Source organism: Acomys russatus, chromosome 7 (assembly GCF_903995435.1).
Source record: "Acomys russatus chromosome 7, mAcoRus1.1, whole genome shotgun sequence".
NCBI classification, from domain to species: domain Eukaryota; kingdom Metazoa; phylum Chordata; class Mammalia; order Rodentia; family Muridae; genus Acomys; species Acomys russatus.
The window spans coordinates 48,582,318-48,595,543 of NC_067143.1; the positions used below are offsets into that span (position 1 = coordinate 48,582,318).

Genomic DNA, 13,226 nt, shown 5'->3' on the forward strand with positions numbered 1-13,226 from the left:
CCATCACATGGAGATGGTGATGCCTTCCTCCCTGGCTTGCAGAGTCCAGCACAGAATCTGGCACCAGGGTGAGGACCATGCCTTCCCCCTTCCCAGCTGAAAACAAAGGATCCTAAGAGCAAACTTTGAAGGCCTATGAAAAATAAGATTTATGCTTTTAGACATGCCAAGCTACTCCCCAGGACTCTCATTCTGCAGAACACATGTTAGCTCCGAAATGTTTATGGGCCTTTCTGACACACACGGAACTAAAAATACCACCCTCTGCTTATGTTAAGCAAAACTGATAAAATTTTAGCCCAGCAGGAATTCAGTCAATTTCCTGGCTGGTTTCGGGTAAGCAGGTGATAACAGCCCTTCTCCCTGTGGGCTGTGGCAAGGGCCAGTATATTAGCAGCCCAGGCCCTGTTGTCTGTGGATGTCTCCCTCACAGATGTTCCACACCCGCCTCTGTGTAAATACAACTGGAGGCCATGTGAAAGGTCCAGATGTGAGCCTCTCCCCAGACATGGAAACTTTGTTTCTGAGATCTCCCTTCTGCACAAGCCCCACACCCAGGTTATCCTCCTAGGCAATTTTAGCCCTACCTTGCTGCCCCCAGGCATCAGGGTCTCTGAACCCAGCTGAGGGTACCCTCCCTAAGGACTCCCGTGGCTTTTCCGCCAGCATTCTCTGCCACGTGCACCCTGCTTCTTATTGTCCACTGATATTGTGGGAATGTATTTCTTCTAGCAGGCTGATCCCTCCGCACGTCAAGCTTTATCTCCCACTTCTTCTCTCCCCATGGTCCCAACTCCAGGAATAACCTGGCTTCTTTCTGCTCAGGGTCATTCATCCATGCCATGACCTTCAGTGGTGTATTCTAATGTCAGTTGGCAATCCACTATACTCGTGAAGCAGTCCATATTTAAAAATAATAATAATAATAATTCTATATAAGTAGAATGGACTTGAAAATACCAAACCCCACCCTTGCAGTAAGGTTTAGCACTGTTTCATGGAGCTTAAGGTTTAGTTGGAAAATTGGTAATGCCGGGGCTAGGTGGGTGGCTCAGTGGGTAAAATGCTTGCTGTGCAAGCATCAATACCCGAGTTCAAATCTTCCACCTGTATAACCCTAGTGCTGAATGGGCAGAGGCAAGAGGACCCAGGGCCTTGCAGGCTAGCCAGCCCAGCTGAACAGTGAGCTCTGGGTTCAGTGAGAGACCCTGTCTTTAAATCCACGGGGAGAGTGATTGAAGACCAACCACATGTTTGTCCTCTGCACATGCACACAAGGACACACACACACACACATGAGACATTTATAGTGTATGTGGGCCTTGAATTGCAACATCGGTCCATTTTCACTGTGTATCGGGGCAGTTTGGAAGCCACATATCTCTTCTCTTCTTGCCTCAGAACCTCTTTCCTGCTCACCTTTTACCTAACTCTCTTTGTCTTTGGTTTAGACATTAGGGTCTCTAGTGAAGGACTCTGATCATCTATTTACTGCTGGCCTGTCTCAGCCTGGCCTGGTGGCCCTGTGACACATCTCCTTGTCTCTCTCCCTCTCTGACTTGCTAGTTGAATAGAGGTTCCTAGGAGTCACACACTCAGCTAAGCACTCCATACTGGTCCTGACTTCTGATGCCACAAATAAAGCATGAGACAAGACTTCGGAACTAAGTGAGGAGGGAAGATACAGTAAGGGAGGCAGAGGGAGACTTCTGTGATGCTAGCCCGGGCCCCTGTGGCACTGAGATCAGAAATGGGATGTAGCAATTATTTACCCAGTGATTTGGCCTGTGGTACTAGGTGTTCAATGTTTTTCTTGATTTTTGAACATTTTATTTTGTTTCAAATATCGAACCAGACATGAGAGAACCACGTGGAGTAATTCACTTTACCCCCTTGAACTTTTGTTATCTCATTGCTAAAACAAGGATAAGAAAAAAATATATATAAGTTAAGAGAATAGCATGTAGCTTGTACCGTTGCCATGGGAACTGGGAATAATATGCACATAGTAACCAGGACACAGGACGCTTTTAGTGAAGAGGGGTTTGTTTGTTTGTTTGTTTGTTTGTTTGTTTACATGTTCTCTTTCTTTCAGGCAGGGTCTTATGTAGCCAAGCCTGTGATTAAAGACACTTTTTAGCCAAGGCTAGCTGTCTTCGATCTCCTGGTCTTCTTGCTTCCTCCTCCTAGGTGCTGGGATTGCAGGTGTGTGCCACAGTGTTCAACATAAACTGACTGCATGCGTAGTCTCTCTTAGCTTTGTGTTTCCAACAGTGGTGATTTAACCTATAACCTTACACAAGCTAAGCAGGAACTCTACCACCGAACTCTAACTCCAGCATATTTCTTTGTTGGTTTGTTTCCTATCTGAAATGATGTTCTGATCCCCATCACTACCTGATGTGTCCCCAACCTCCTCATTTCTACACACCTGCTCAAGCCTTCCAGTCCTTTCAAGACCAGCTGGATGTACAGGAAAACTACACTGAACCAAAGCGAAAATACCAAAATGTGGTAAGGGTGCTTGCTTTAAATGAATTAAGGACTTAAGGTCAAGTCCTGAGCACCTATACAAAGTAGAACGAGGAGGAGGAGGAGGAAGAAGTAGACTGATAGTTGCTAGGAGACTTGAAAGTTGTTCATGCTCCTGCCAGTAATCCCAATTAAACTCATTGGTCAACCAAGGTAGATCTGAGCAGCATCACTTCTTGGCTTTACCTGACATAAATAGGCTAGACATTCGTTCACGTCTCATAGGTTGAATTTAATGAGAACATGGCAGCCATGGCTATTATTAAAGAAATGAGGATGGTGATGATGATGGCGACAGTTAACCAGCTAGTAAGAGGTGGAGCCCTATCATGTGACAAGATCCTTACAGGAAACAGATTCACCCCATGTGACATTAATGAAGAGACAGGTGTGGCAGGCTCAGGGAAGGGAGCAAGGGAAGGTGCCCAAGGCCTCAAAAGAGCAGGGAAGCAGTCCATCCTGGAGCTGCACAGGGAAAGATCCTGTGCCAGAGGTAGAAAGGCCACCTGGAGGGAGCTGATGTGGGCAGAGATCTGCAGAGAGTAAAAGGAGTGATGAGGAAAAGCAGCCACAACCCAACTCCTCATCTCCTTCCGCCCCACCTGCAGGTGAACCTGAAAGTGGATGCTCAACATCAGGACCGGGCATAGGGGGTTGAGTAACGGCGGGAGGCTCTGTAGGGATTGTCTTAGTCTGCCTTCTGTTGCCATGATAAACATCATGATCAAAAGCAACATGTGGAGGAAAGGCTTTATTTTATCTTCAGTTTATAATCCATCATGAAGGACAGTCATGGCAGGAACTCAAGGCAAGAAACCGGAGGCAGGGTCTGAAACAGGGACCCCAGAGGAGTGCTTCTTACTGGCTTGCCTCCATGGTTTGCTCAGTTTGTTTTCTTAGAAAACCTGACATCGCCTGCCCAGGGCTTGTACCACCCACAGTGTGCTAGGCCTTCTCCCAATCAATCATTAGTAAAGAAAATGCTTGCCTGCTACCTAATCTGATGGCTAGGTTTTCACAATTAAGGTTCCTCTTGCCAGTTTACCTTAGTTTCTGTCAAAGTGATAAAAAGACTAATTGGCACAGGGACTGAGATAGAGACACATGTGGGTTGGGGAGAGGGGAGAATGGGAAAATAAGTGGTTCTGGTGCAGTAAAAGGACATGGAAAGGGGGCTAAGGGAGCAGGACTGGAATACCTTTCCCTCTTAAGCTTTATGGGCAGTGGAGAACCCAGAGGTTGGTTGGTTCCTTAGTCATCTGCAGTTACTATGGAGGACCACAGGCTGGTTGCTACTTGTTTCTAAGATCTGAAGTTTGGGAAACACATTATCAGGAAGCACTGTGTGAGCATCTTCTTGCTCACTTTGTGACTGTGATGGAGGATGTCAGCAGAAGAGAATGTGGGGGGAGGGACTTGCTTAGGCCTCTCTTCTCTCTTATTGAGTCACTAATCTCATCTGGAGGCCCCCAACCCCCTGACCTCATCGGAACCTGATTATTTCCTAAATATCATCAACCCAGAAGGGGGTTGGGGACGGGGGATGCGAAGCACATTCAAGTCATAGCAACGGGTACAAACACACCAGGTGCGTTGAAGCGAGGTCTTCCCTCCTGTGTGTCCTTCACCCATGCATGGATCAGAGAGCCATGAGTGGGAGTGAACACCCTCCCCGCAAGCTCCCCATCCCCTACCAGCAAGAGCCCGAGGTCACTGCTTGCTTCCGGGGAGTTCCCTTCTCAATCTCATTCCTCTTTCACTGAACCCCCTTTCTGGTTCAGCTAAATGGCAATTTAAGTGTGAACTCTGTCTGACCCCCTATCTGTTCAGAGAAGTAAATATTTACTGAATTGCTGTGTTAAGTGCGCAAGGCAGGCTCTCCCGGCCTGAGTAAGTCTGAGTTGGTGTCCCTGTTCTCAGGAACTTGCAGCGCCTGTCTCCATGTTGATCTGTTGTGTTTAGCCAGAAGAGACACTGATGGAAGCATTAGCACCCACTGGTTCAGCAGCCCTCGCAGCATATGCTTCTGTGAGGTGTCCCCTTTGTAATTGTAACTGACATCTAGTTGACGCCTTCTCAATTGCGCCTTTTAAAACTGAGTTTCTGACATGAATAGTTAATATACATTGAGCATTAATTGTATGCCAGGGGCCATATATTGGCATATTTAATCCCAGGACAGGCAAAAGAGACTTTGCAGATAAGGAAACTGAAGCACACACAGGTTGAGTAGCTTGTCTAAAGTCACCCAGCTAGTCAGTACGGGGACACATATTTTCAACACAGGCTGACTACTACATTTTAAAGAGCAGGTTTAAGGAGTGCCTCTAATTTAGTTTTTGTATCCAACTAGTTTAGTTGTTACACATTCAACTAAAGTGAACCACCCAAAGCTTGTTAGGGTCAGGAGGAATTAAATACGTGCCAAAGAGTTCTCTATCCACTTACTTACTCAGTGAACATCTGTGAACATCATGAAAGCCACACAAAACTAGTGTCTACCAATATGTGTGTACAGGGGAAGAGTAGCGGGCCCAACAGGGTGAGGAGAGTGTACATTGCACAAGGAAGTGAATGTGGTTCCTGGGATGAAGGAGGTGGTCAAACTCTAGAAGTTCACTGTGCTCAAAAAGCTGGAATTGGTCCTAGCGGCTAGGCAGGGATGCAGAGGGGGCGGGAGCGGATGGATGACATGCCGTGAGCTTTGCAAATTCCTGGCAGAGCCCAGGAGAGCAAAACCATCCAACAAACCAACCAAACATCCATGTGCCAAATTCAATTCTCTGGGCCATAACTCAGGCTTTCCTTGGGCTGGAAAGTCGCCCCCTCAACTGAAATGTGTAAATAGTCCCATGGTCCACATTGCAGGATTAGCATAGAGACCTGACATGTTATCCCCCTGCCATGTTACTGTTGGGGCTAATTTGGAATGCTTATGAGGTGTGTTCGTGATGTGTGTTCATGGTGGCTAACCCTTACTGTGTGCATGTTCGTATCAGCTGCATTTCTATCACTCTGCGGCTGGAAAAGCCACAAAGGACAGATGTAGTAGTTGCTATAAATTCTCATCCAGATTAAACCGGAACAGTGCTGTGGGTCAAAAGTCATTATTGGGTCATAATATCCATGCAAAGAGATATAATCAGCCTTTCTTTAAAAATTAAAAATATTGAGGAGCTGGAGTGATGGCTCAGCAGTTAAAAGTGCATGTTCCTCTTTCAGAGAACCCATGTCGGGTGGCTCACAACCACCTATAATGCCACCCCTGGGGAAATCATACACCCTCTTCTGACCTCCACAAGTGCGCGCGCGCGCGCGCGCGCATGCACGCGCACACACACACACACACACACACACACACACACACACACACACACACACACACACGGAGATTTAAAAAATAAATATTTTTAATGATTTATTTTGATTTTTAAAAATATGTTCAATTTACATCCCCATTTAACTCCTTCCCTTGTCACCTCCCAGTCCCACCCTCCCCCCCTCATCCCTCTACCCTAGTCCTTAGAAAAGGAAGCCCTCTTCTCCTAACATCTGACCTCAACCTATCAAGTCGCATCTAGACTGCCTGCATCCTCTTCCTCTGTGTCCTGGCACCAGATTCCCGTGGGCACCATGGCAGGGGAGACACCATGATCAGGAAAAATTCAAAGCCTAGTTTTGGGCCTTAGTTGACATGACTTGATTCTTGTGTGTCCTCAGTCAATCCCCTGCTCAATTATCAAGGACATTTTGAGAATTAAGACTGCAAGAAATCCATCCCTTTTAACTGCAACTAGGTATAGCACTCAGGATCCATAATCCATCCGAAGACATCGAGGGCTAACTCCAGGCCATCTCCTCGCCATGAGGCTATGGTGTCCAGCTTAGGACTTGAGTTGACCTGAGTGGATCTAGAGGGCCCTTTAAGAAAGTGGACAGAATCTTGCACTGGAGTACAGCTAAGAGCTACCCTAGAGAGAGCCTTTGAAGTCTCGTGAGGGAAGAGCAGATGGGATGCGGCAGATGCTGATGACGGCGGGCAGACCTGCTTGTCCTCAGACCAAATCGGCTTTTGTTTGGCCTGCAACATATTTTGAAATTAAACAAACAAAAAAAAAAAAGTCTTAAAATTACATATTTTTATTTCAAAATTCATATTCCCGGGTGGTTTTATAATCCCAGAAAGCATCCCCTAACACTCTCCCAGCAGGTGCACCATGGGTGCACTGAGCACCACCCTTGCTGGCAGAATCCAGCCAGGCACTGAGACCCTGGGTGCGTTCTGTTGATCAGAGATCACCTAATCGGCCACCTCTAACAAAGCAGCAAAGAGGGAACGTTTTGGACACCCGTGCTGCTCTGACAAACGGAGCAAGGGGGAGCCAGGACTGAAGAGGCTGGAGGCGTCAGGAAACACAAGTCATCTCCTTAGCTGAGCATTTGAATAGTATACGGCTTTCCTCCTGGACTGAGCGCCTGGCCCTTTCAGAGGTGCGGGAAGGCTGTGCTTGTGCCTCGGAGCCAAAGGAAGACTCTGGGAGGAAAATGCAGATGCCATTAAGCTACAAACTCTCAGACTGTCAGTCTGGAGCGATAAAGCCACTGTCCTTCTGACCTGGGGAGAGATCACGCTCAGTAGTGTTCATGTGTATTCAGAATGGCAAGTTGCTGAGAAAACAGATAACAGCAAACCCTGGTGAGGATATGGACAGGGGGAAACCTTGACATCCTGCTGGTGGGGATGTAAAGTCAGCCAGTATTTAAATCAGTGCGGAGATTGTTACTGTAGCGAGTCACACGGTCTACAGACCCACTGTGATCTAGTGAGATAACTAAGGAAATGTTTGCTTCTCGGCCTGGCTATAGTCAATCATTTCTCAGATTCCTAAAGACTCTGTAAGTTCAGGATTAAGCCTTCTCTCAGCTGAGATATGGTAGGACTAGCAGGGATGCAGCTCCTGCCTCTAACCATCACTAGATCCCAGCACCCTCTGGTCTTTGTTGCCCCATTGGCCCCCAGCCCTAGAGGAGAGCATGAAAACTCCTCAGATAGACCCAGTAACAGAAACAAATAGGATTGTTCATGAGAGGCACCAAGTGCCAGTACCCTGTGCTATTGACCATCTGTTAGTGATAGAGCCTGCCTGTACCTCAGAAGCCTGGTGCTTGACTCACTTTGCCCCATCCAAGAGTATGTTGGCTCCAGGACAAACCCTGGCCTTGCCTCCCCCGCCCAAATCTGGCGCTCAGTCTCTCTTTGGTTTTCCCCACTGCAGACCGCTCTGCCCTGAGTGCAGCAAGGGCCCAATTCGTGGATGTGGAAGAGCGGGAGCCAGAGGCCATGGACGTGAAGGAGAGGAAGCCCTATCGCTCGCTGACCCGTCGCCGCGATGCAGAGCACCGCTATGCCAGCTCATCAGCGGACAGCGAGGAGAGCAAGGCCCCACAGAAGTCCTACAGCTCCAGTGAGACCCTGAAGGCCTACGACCAGGATGCTCGCCTGGCCTATGGCAGCCGTGTCAAGGACATGGTACCTCAGGAGGCTGAGGAGTTCTGCCGCACAGGTGAGTGGGGCTGAGCATGAATGTACAGAGGGGCGTGCCTGGGTGAAAAGGCAGGTGAAGCTGGGCAGGGAGAGGGTGTTTCTAGAAAAATCCAAGTTCCTGCTGCTTTGACCTCAGAGTCTGGTGAGGGCCTGACAGATATGTTCTGGCTCAGCTGCCTAGTTTGGAGAGGCGGCTGGAGGCTGGGTTCTAGGATCAGCCTAGAGCTACACTCTCCTCCTGCTCAACCTGTCCTTGTACGTTAGATGGCTATGCACAGTCTCCCTATGACAGTGACTGGTGAGGGGGGCCTCAGTGGGTGGGATGACACCTTTAGGTTGTAGGCATGAGAGCAGAACTAAACAAATGCTCCTGCTTAGTTTAGGGATTTACTCATTCCACGAGTGTATCTTAGCACCTTCCTTGTATCCCGCTGGGTGATCTTGAGAGAAGGCGGCTCAGATGGTTGAACTGTAACACCCAGTGATTTGGAAGACACCGTGGTGTCAGGCACTCCTTCTCTTGCTCCTTCCATACAGCCCTCCCCAAAGACTAGCCAGTCTTTCCCAGAATACCTTTCTGCCAACCCCTTTTCTCTCTTCCCTCTGCCACTGCCAAGTCCTGGGCATTGGTTTGTTTTTTGTTTGTTTGTTTGTTTTTGTTTTGTTTTGTTTTTTAAATCTTTTTTATTTATTAAATGTATATGATAATGCACACCGGAAGAGGGATTCAGATTCCATTACAGATGGTTGTGAGCCACCATGTGGTTGCTGGGAATTGAACTCAGGACCTCTGGAAGGGCTGACAGTGCTCCTAACCTCTGAGCCATCTCTCCAGCCCCCTGGGCATTGTTATCTGTTCTGGAAGATTGACCTCAATGACCATCCACCCCGAGAGCTGTCCACTCAAGCCGTTCTCGTCCACAAGCCCCAGTGAAGCTTGGGACTACCTCTGTGTACTACAGACCATCCAGGCTCCTCCACCTAACACTAGGAGGCCTTCCTCAGTTTTCTCCTTGTCCTCTTTGATTGATTGATTGATTGATTGATTGATTGATTGATTGATTCACCTCTGGCTTGTCCACCAACCTCTCCACCACCCCCATCATCCGTGACCTACCCCGTCTGAACTGTTGCTGCATCCTTCAAGGATGATCCGCTTCCTACTGTGGTACCTCCAAGGTAGCTGTTGTTCTGCTTCCAGGGCTCTGTGAGGCCTGGTAGGTGACCATATTCCCTCACAATGGGAGTGGTCCACTGGGATTCTGCTCTCTGCTTCTCCCCTCCCCAGCCAGCATCAGCCAAGCAGCAGGCTTTGTCGCTTAGATATGTTATAGCAATGTTATGTGATCCTCACAAGCCAAGATTGAATCATGTTTGCAACATCAAACAAGTAAGAGATGCACACAGGTACTCACGCATGCACATGCACATGCATACATGCATGCATGCACACACACAGCCACCTATGGCCTTGTTTCCACTCCCTCCCACAGGCCTGGATCCACATGAAAGCTGCCCCACTAGCAAGGCTTGGGAAATGACAGCTCTGCAGCTCTTCCCCAGCTTGTGATTAAGGGCTCAAGCTCTGGCACCACACAGACCTGGATCTGAGTTCTGGCTCTGCGGCTGTTACAGCCCTCGGCATCCTCACCTGTGCAGAGGGATAATGGCACCTAATGGTAGGGTGCCCCTGAGGATTATGGGGGCTGTAAACAATATCCTTGCCACCAGAGCCTGGCACGTATCTGATGCTTTATAAATGCTATCCACAACTCACTGTCACCTCTGAGCCTTGGTGGAGGGAAGAGACAAAACACCTCCAAGCTTTCCTCTAACTCTGTCCAGCCTATGCCGAACGGAGCTCAGTGAGCTGGTGGCTCAGATGCAAGGCTAGCACACCAGGCTCAGGAAAAGAGCCCTTCTCGTCCTTGTGAAAAACAAATGAGCATCCATAGCTGTGTGCAATGCAATCTGCAAACTGTCATCTGGGACCTTTAAAGATCCTTTGAAGAACCAAGGCACAGGTTATGCCCCACAATTGAAAGAAGCTCAGGCAACCACAAGCCCACCATTACAGTTAGGTGCCGAGGGAAGTGCAGTGGCGACCCATGTTCTAGGCTCCTCAGGAAAGAGGTCAAAAGGTCATCAATAGAACACGTGGTGACATAAATCTCCCGCCTTGCCCGTTGCCTCACCAGGATCCCTGAACTCCAGAAATTGGCCCTTACCTTGCATTCCTTCTATCTCAGGATACCTCAGCTTCCTGGTATTGATGCCAATTCTGTCTGCTTCAAAGGGAATGGAGGGCAAGCCATATGGAAGTCAGTGTGACTCAGGCTGTTTATGGCAAATAAGTTGAGTTTTCACTTTGCATAGCAGTTATTCTTTATAATGTGAGTGGCCTCTCTTGAGAGGATTAGCCCCGTAAAGCACAGATACAGTCTGGGAGGGGAGCAGGGCAGGGCTGGAGTGTGCACAGCAGCCAGGACTCAAAATGTGCAGAGGCCTGCAAAGGAGATGAGGGACTGGGGCTCCAGTGAACACTTTGTTTGTTTGTTTGTTTGTTTTTACTTAGAAGGAGAAAAAAGCTAGGAGAGCAGAGCAGAGTATGGCACAAAGGGGTGAGATTCAAAGTGTGTAACATCTGGTCTGGCCCACACCCCAGCCAATCAGAACATTTGCCTGGCCACTGAGCAGAGCCCAGAGGTCCCTGAAGTCCAGGGCCTGCCTGCTAACATGAAACCATTTGTCTGACAGCTGGATCTAGGGGAGATAATGGAAGGAGGTGGAAAGAAGTGGCTGGAGTAGCCAGGGCAGTGTATGGGGGGCACTAAGGGGCTCAGATGCTGAACACATTATATACCCACTAGTATGGGAAGGTTTCATGACTTTAACCTCAGATCATGGCTGGGTCAGCTTCTGGACACTCTCCCATTCCAGGCTCTCCTGGCCTGACCAGAAAAGAACTCTTGGTTATAGGGACCAGTGTAGGGTTCATCCAAGAAGTTTCTGTCCTGTTCTGAACTTGTTGAGGAGTGCCCTCTGAGAGAGGAGACCAGAAATCTTCAATGCAATTTAACAGACATGTTAAACTGAGAGCTTGACAATCCTGCATTTTTGCCGGAGTCAGAACTTTAGAAGTAAGCAAGAAATAGTAACAGTCTGTGTCGACGCCACCTTCAGCAGAAGTGGCAGACAACTCTACTGGCTAATAGCGCTGGGGCAGGGCATCTTCCAGAGGGACCTGGGAGAAAGAGACAGTGAACTCAATGAACTATGCACAAGTATAGGTGGGTAATGGGGGGCGTGGCTTTCACAGAGCAAGGGAGCTCGAGTAAGCTCTGACACACAGCACTTGGCTAGAGAGGCAGAAAGAGCCTTGCAGGCAGAGGAGGTGGCCGGAGTCATTACAAAGAGTTTAAAATACAGTGGTGAATCCAGTGTGGGAAAACTCTCCCAAGCACCCTCACAATGACTATCTATCTTGTCTCCCCCCAGGCACTAATTTCACCCTTCGTGAGCTGGGGCTCGGGGAGATGACGCCCCCTCATGGGACCCTCTATCGGACAGACATTGGCCTCCCGCACTGTGGCTATTCCATGGGGGCCAGCTCTGACGCAGACCTGGAAGCAGACACTGTGCTGTCCCCTGAACACCCGGTGCGCCTGTGGGGCCGGAGCACGAGGTCAGGGCGCAGCTCCTGCCTGTCCAGCCGAGCCAACTCCAACCTCACGCTCACTGACACGGAGCATGAGAACACAGAGACTGGTGAGTGGCTCACCTGGCCTGCTGGTTACCCTGAGCTACCAGGCCATGGTTTTAATTATAATATTGATTTCCTGCTGTATCACTGGGGCTCTGGTGAAGCCGATGAAAAATTTCTTTGCCCTCAGCGGGCAAAAGTCAGAGCCTTTTGCAATGTCACATGAAATATCCACCCATCAGCGGTGTCAGAGGAGAGTCACTGCAATTGCAGTCCAGACTAGGGCAGGACTAAAGTGCTGGGTTATTACTTACAAGGTAAGGAGCAGAGGGCTGCAGGGGTTGGTAGCCCAACCCCTCTATAACTGGTTCACTGTGGAGTCTGGAGTCACCGGCTCTGCTCCTAGCCTCTCTACCACCCAGTTACTCTGCAGTCCTAGGCAATCTCCTGTCCTGTTGCACTATCTCATGTTGCTCAGAAGGCTTACAGACCAAGACGTCCAATGGGAGCAATTTGACATTTGTGGGTATATGGAAGATAGAGGTCAAAGGCTCCAACGTTCCAGGTAGGAGAAATAAGTTTACATGATTGTAGACGTGAAATGTCCAGTAACCCAAGGTTTGGAGTCAGGAAATGTGTGCCACAAAAGCACAGTGTGGTTTGCCTTGCAAGGCCAGCCCTGTGGAGGGGTGCACTGGAGTCCAAGGCCTTGGAGAGACTGGTAGAAGCTACAACAGCCCCACCTGGGGAGACTAAGCTAAGCCAGGAATCTAAGCTACTTACTTCTATAACTGATGGTGCAACATGGGATGTTGCAATAAAAGGAAAGAAAGGAAGAAAGGAAGGAAGAAAGAAAGAACGAAAAAAGAAAAGGAAAAGGAAAAGCAAAGGTCAGAGCCAGCCAGATACCAGTGCCCCCTACTGGCTGCCAGCTCTAAATGCAAGAGCCTGGATTCCCAGCCAGCATCTGGGTCAGGACAAGGGCTTACCCCCCTTAACAAGACAGCTCCAGCTGAGCTGCAGAAGATCAAAGTCCAGATTAGAGATCAGGCAGCTGACCAAGGGAGTCATAACTAGGGAAAGGATTTCATCCCCTTAAAGAGCCAGCTGCAGCAGGATTCCAGATGTCTATTCTGCCATCTGGGCCAGTTGAGTTCTTTGTAGGGGTCCAGGGAGAGGCAGGGCCTGGGAACTAACTTGACAGTATCACTCTGTCCCCAGCTCCAGGAGGGTCCAGTGACTTCATCCCCTGTGGCTCTCCCATTCCACAGTGGACAACTGGTACAGTTTCCTGCCCCACCAAGGCCCAGGCTAAGCTGACAGTCCTGTCTCTCTCTAACCCATGGTGCACAGAACCACGGCACAAGTTTAACTGGCAGGGTCACTCAGAGAACATGAGCTTTGGCCGGGGAACAGGAAGTAGCTATTCCATCACTGGTCTGGAGT

General features: G+C 49.0%; 1 protein-coding gene across 1 annotated transcript in view; it reads left to right on the top strand.

Annotated features, from left to right (window-relative positions):
• Window positions 1-13,226, top strand: part of Tenm4 (teneurin transmembrane protein 4) — a 393,055-nt gene that overhangs the window by 27,518 nt on the left and 352,311 nt on the right. Inside the window, 2 exon segments of the mRNA XM_051148959.1 lie at window positions 7,809-8,096; window positions 11,576-11,845. Of these exon segments, the coding sequence (XP_051004916.1) occupies window positions 7,809-8,096; window positions 11,576-11,845 (558 nt within the window).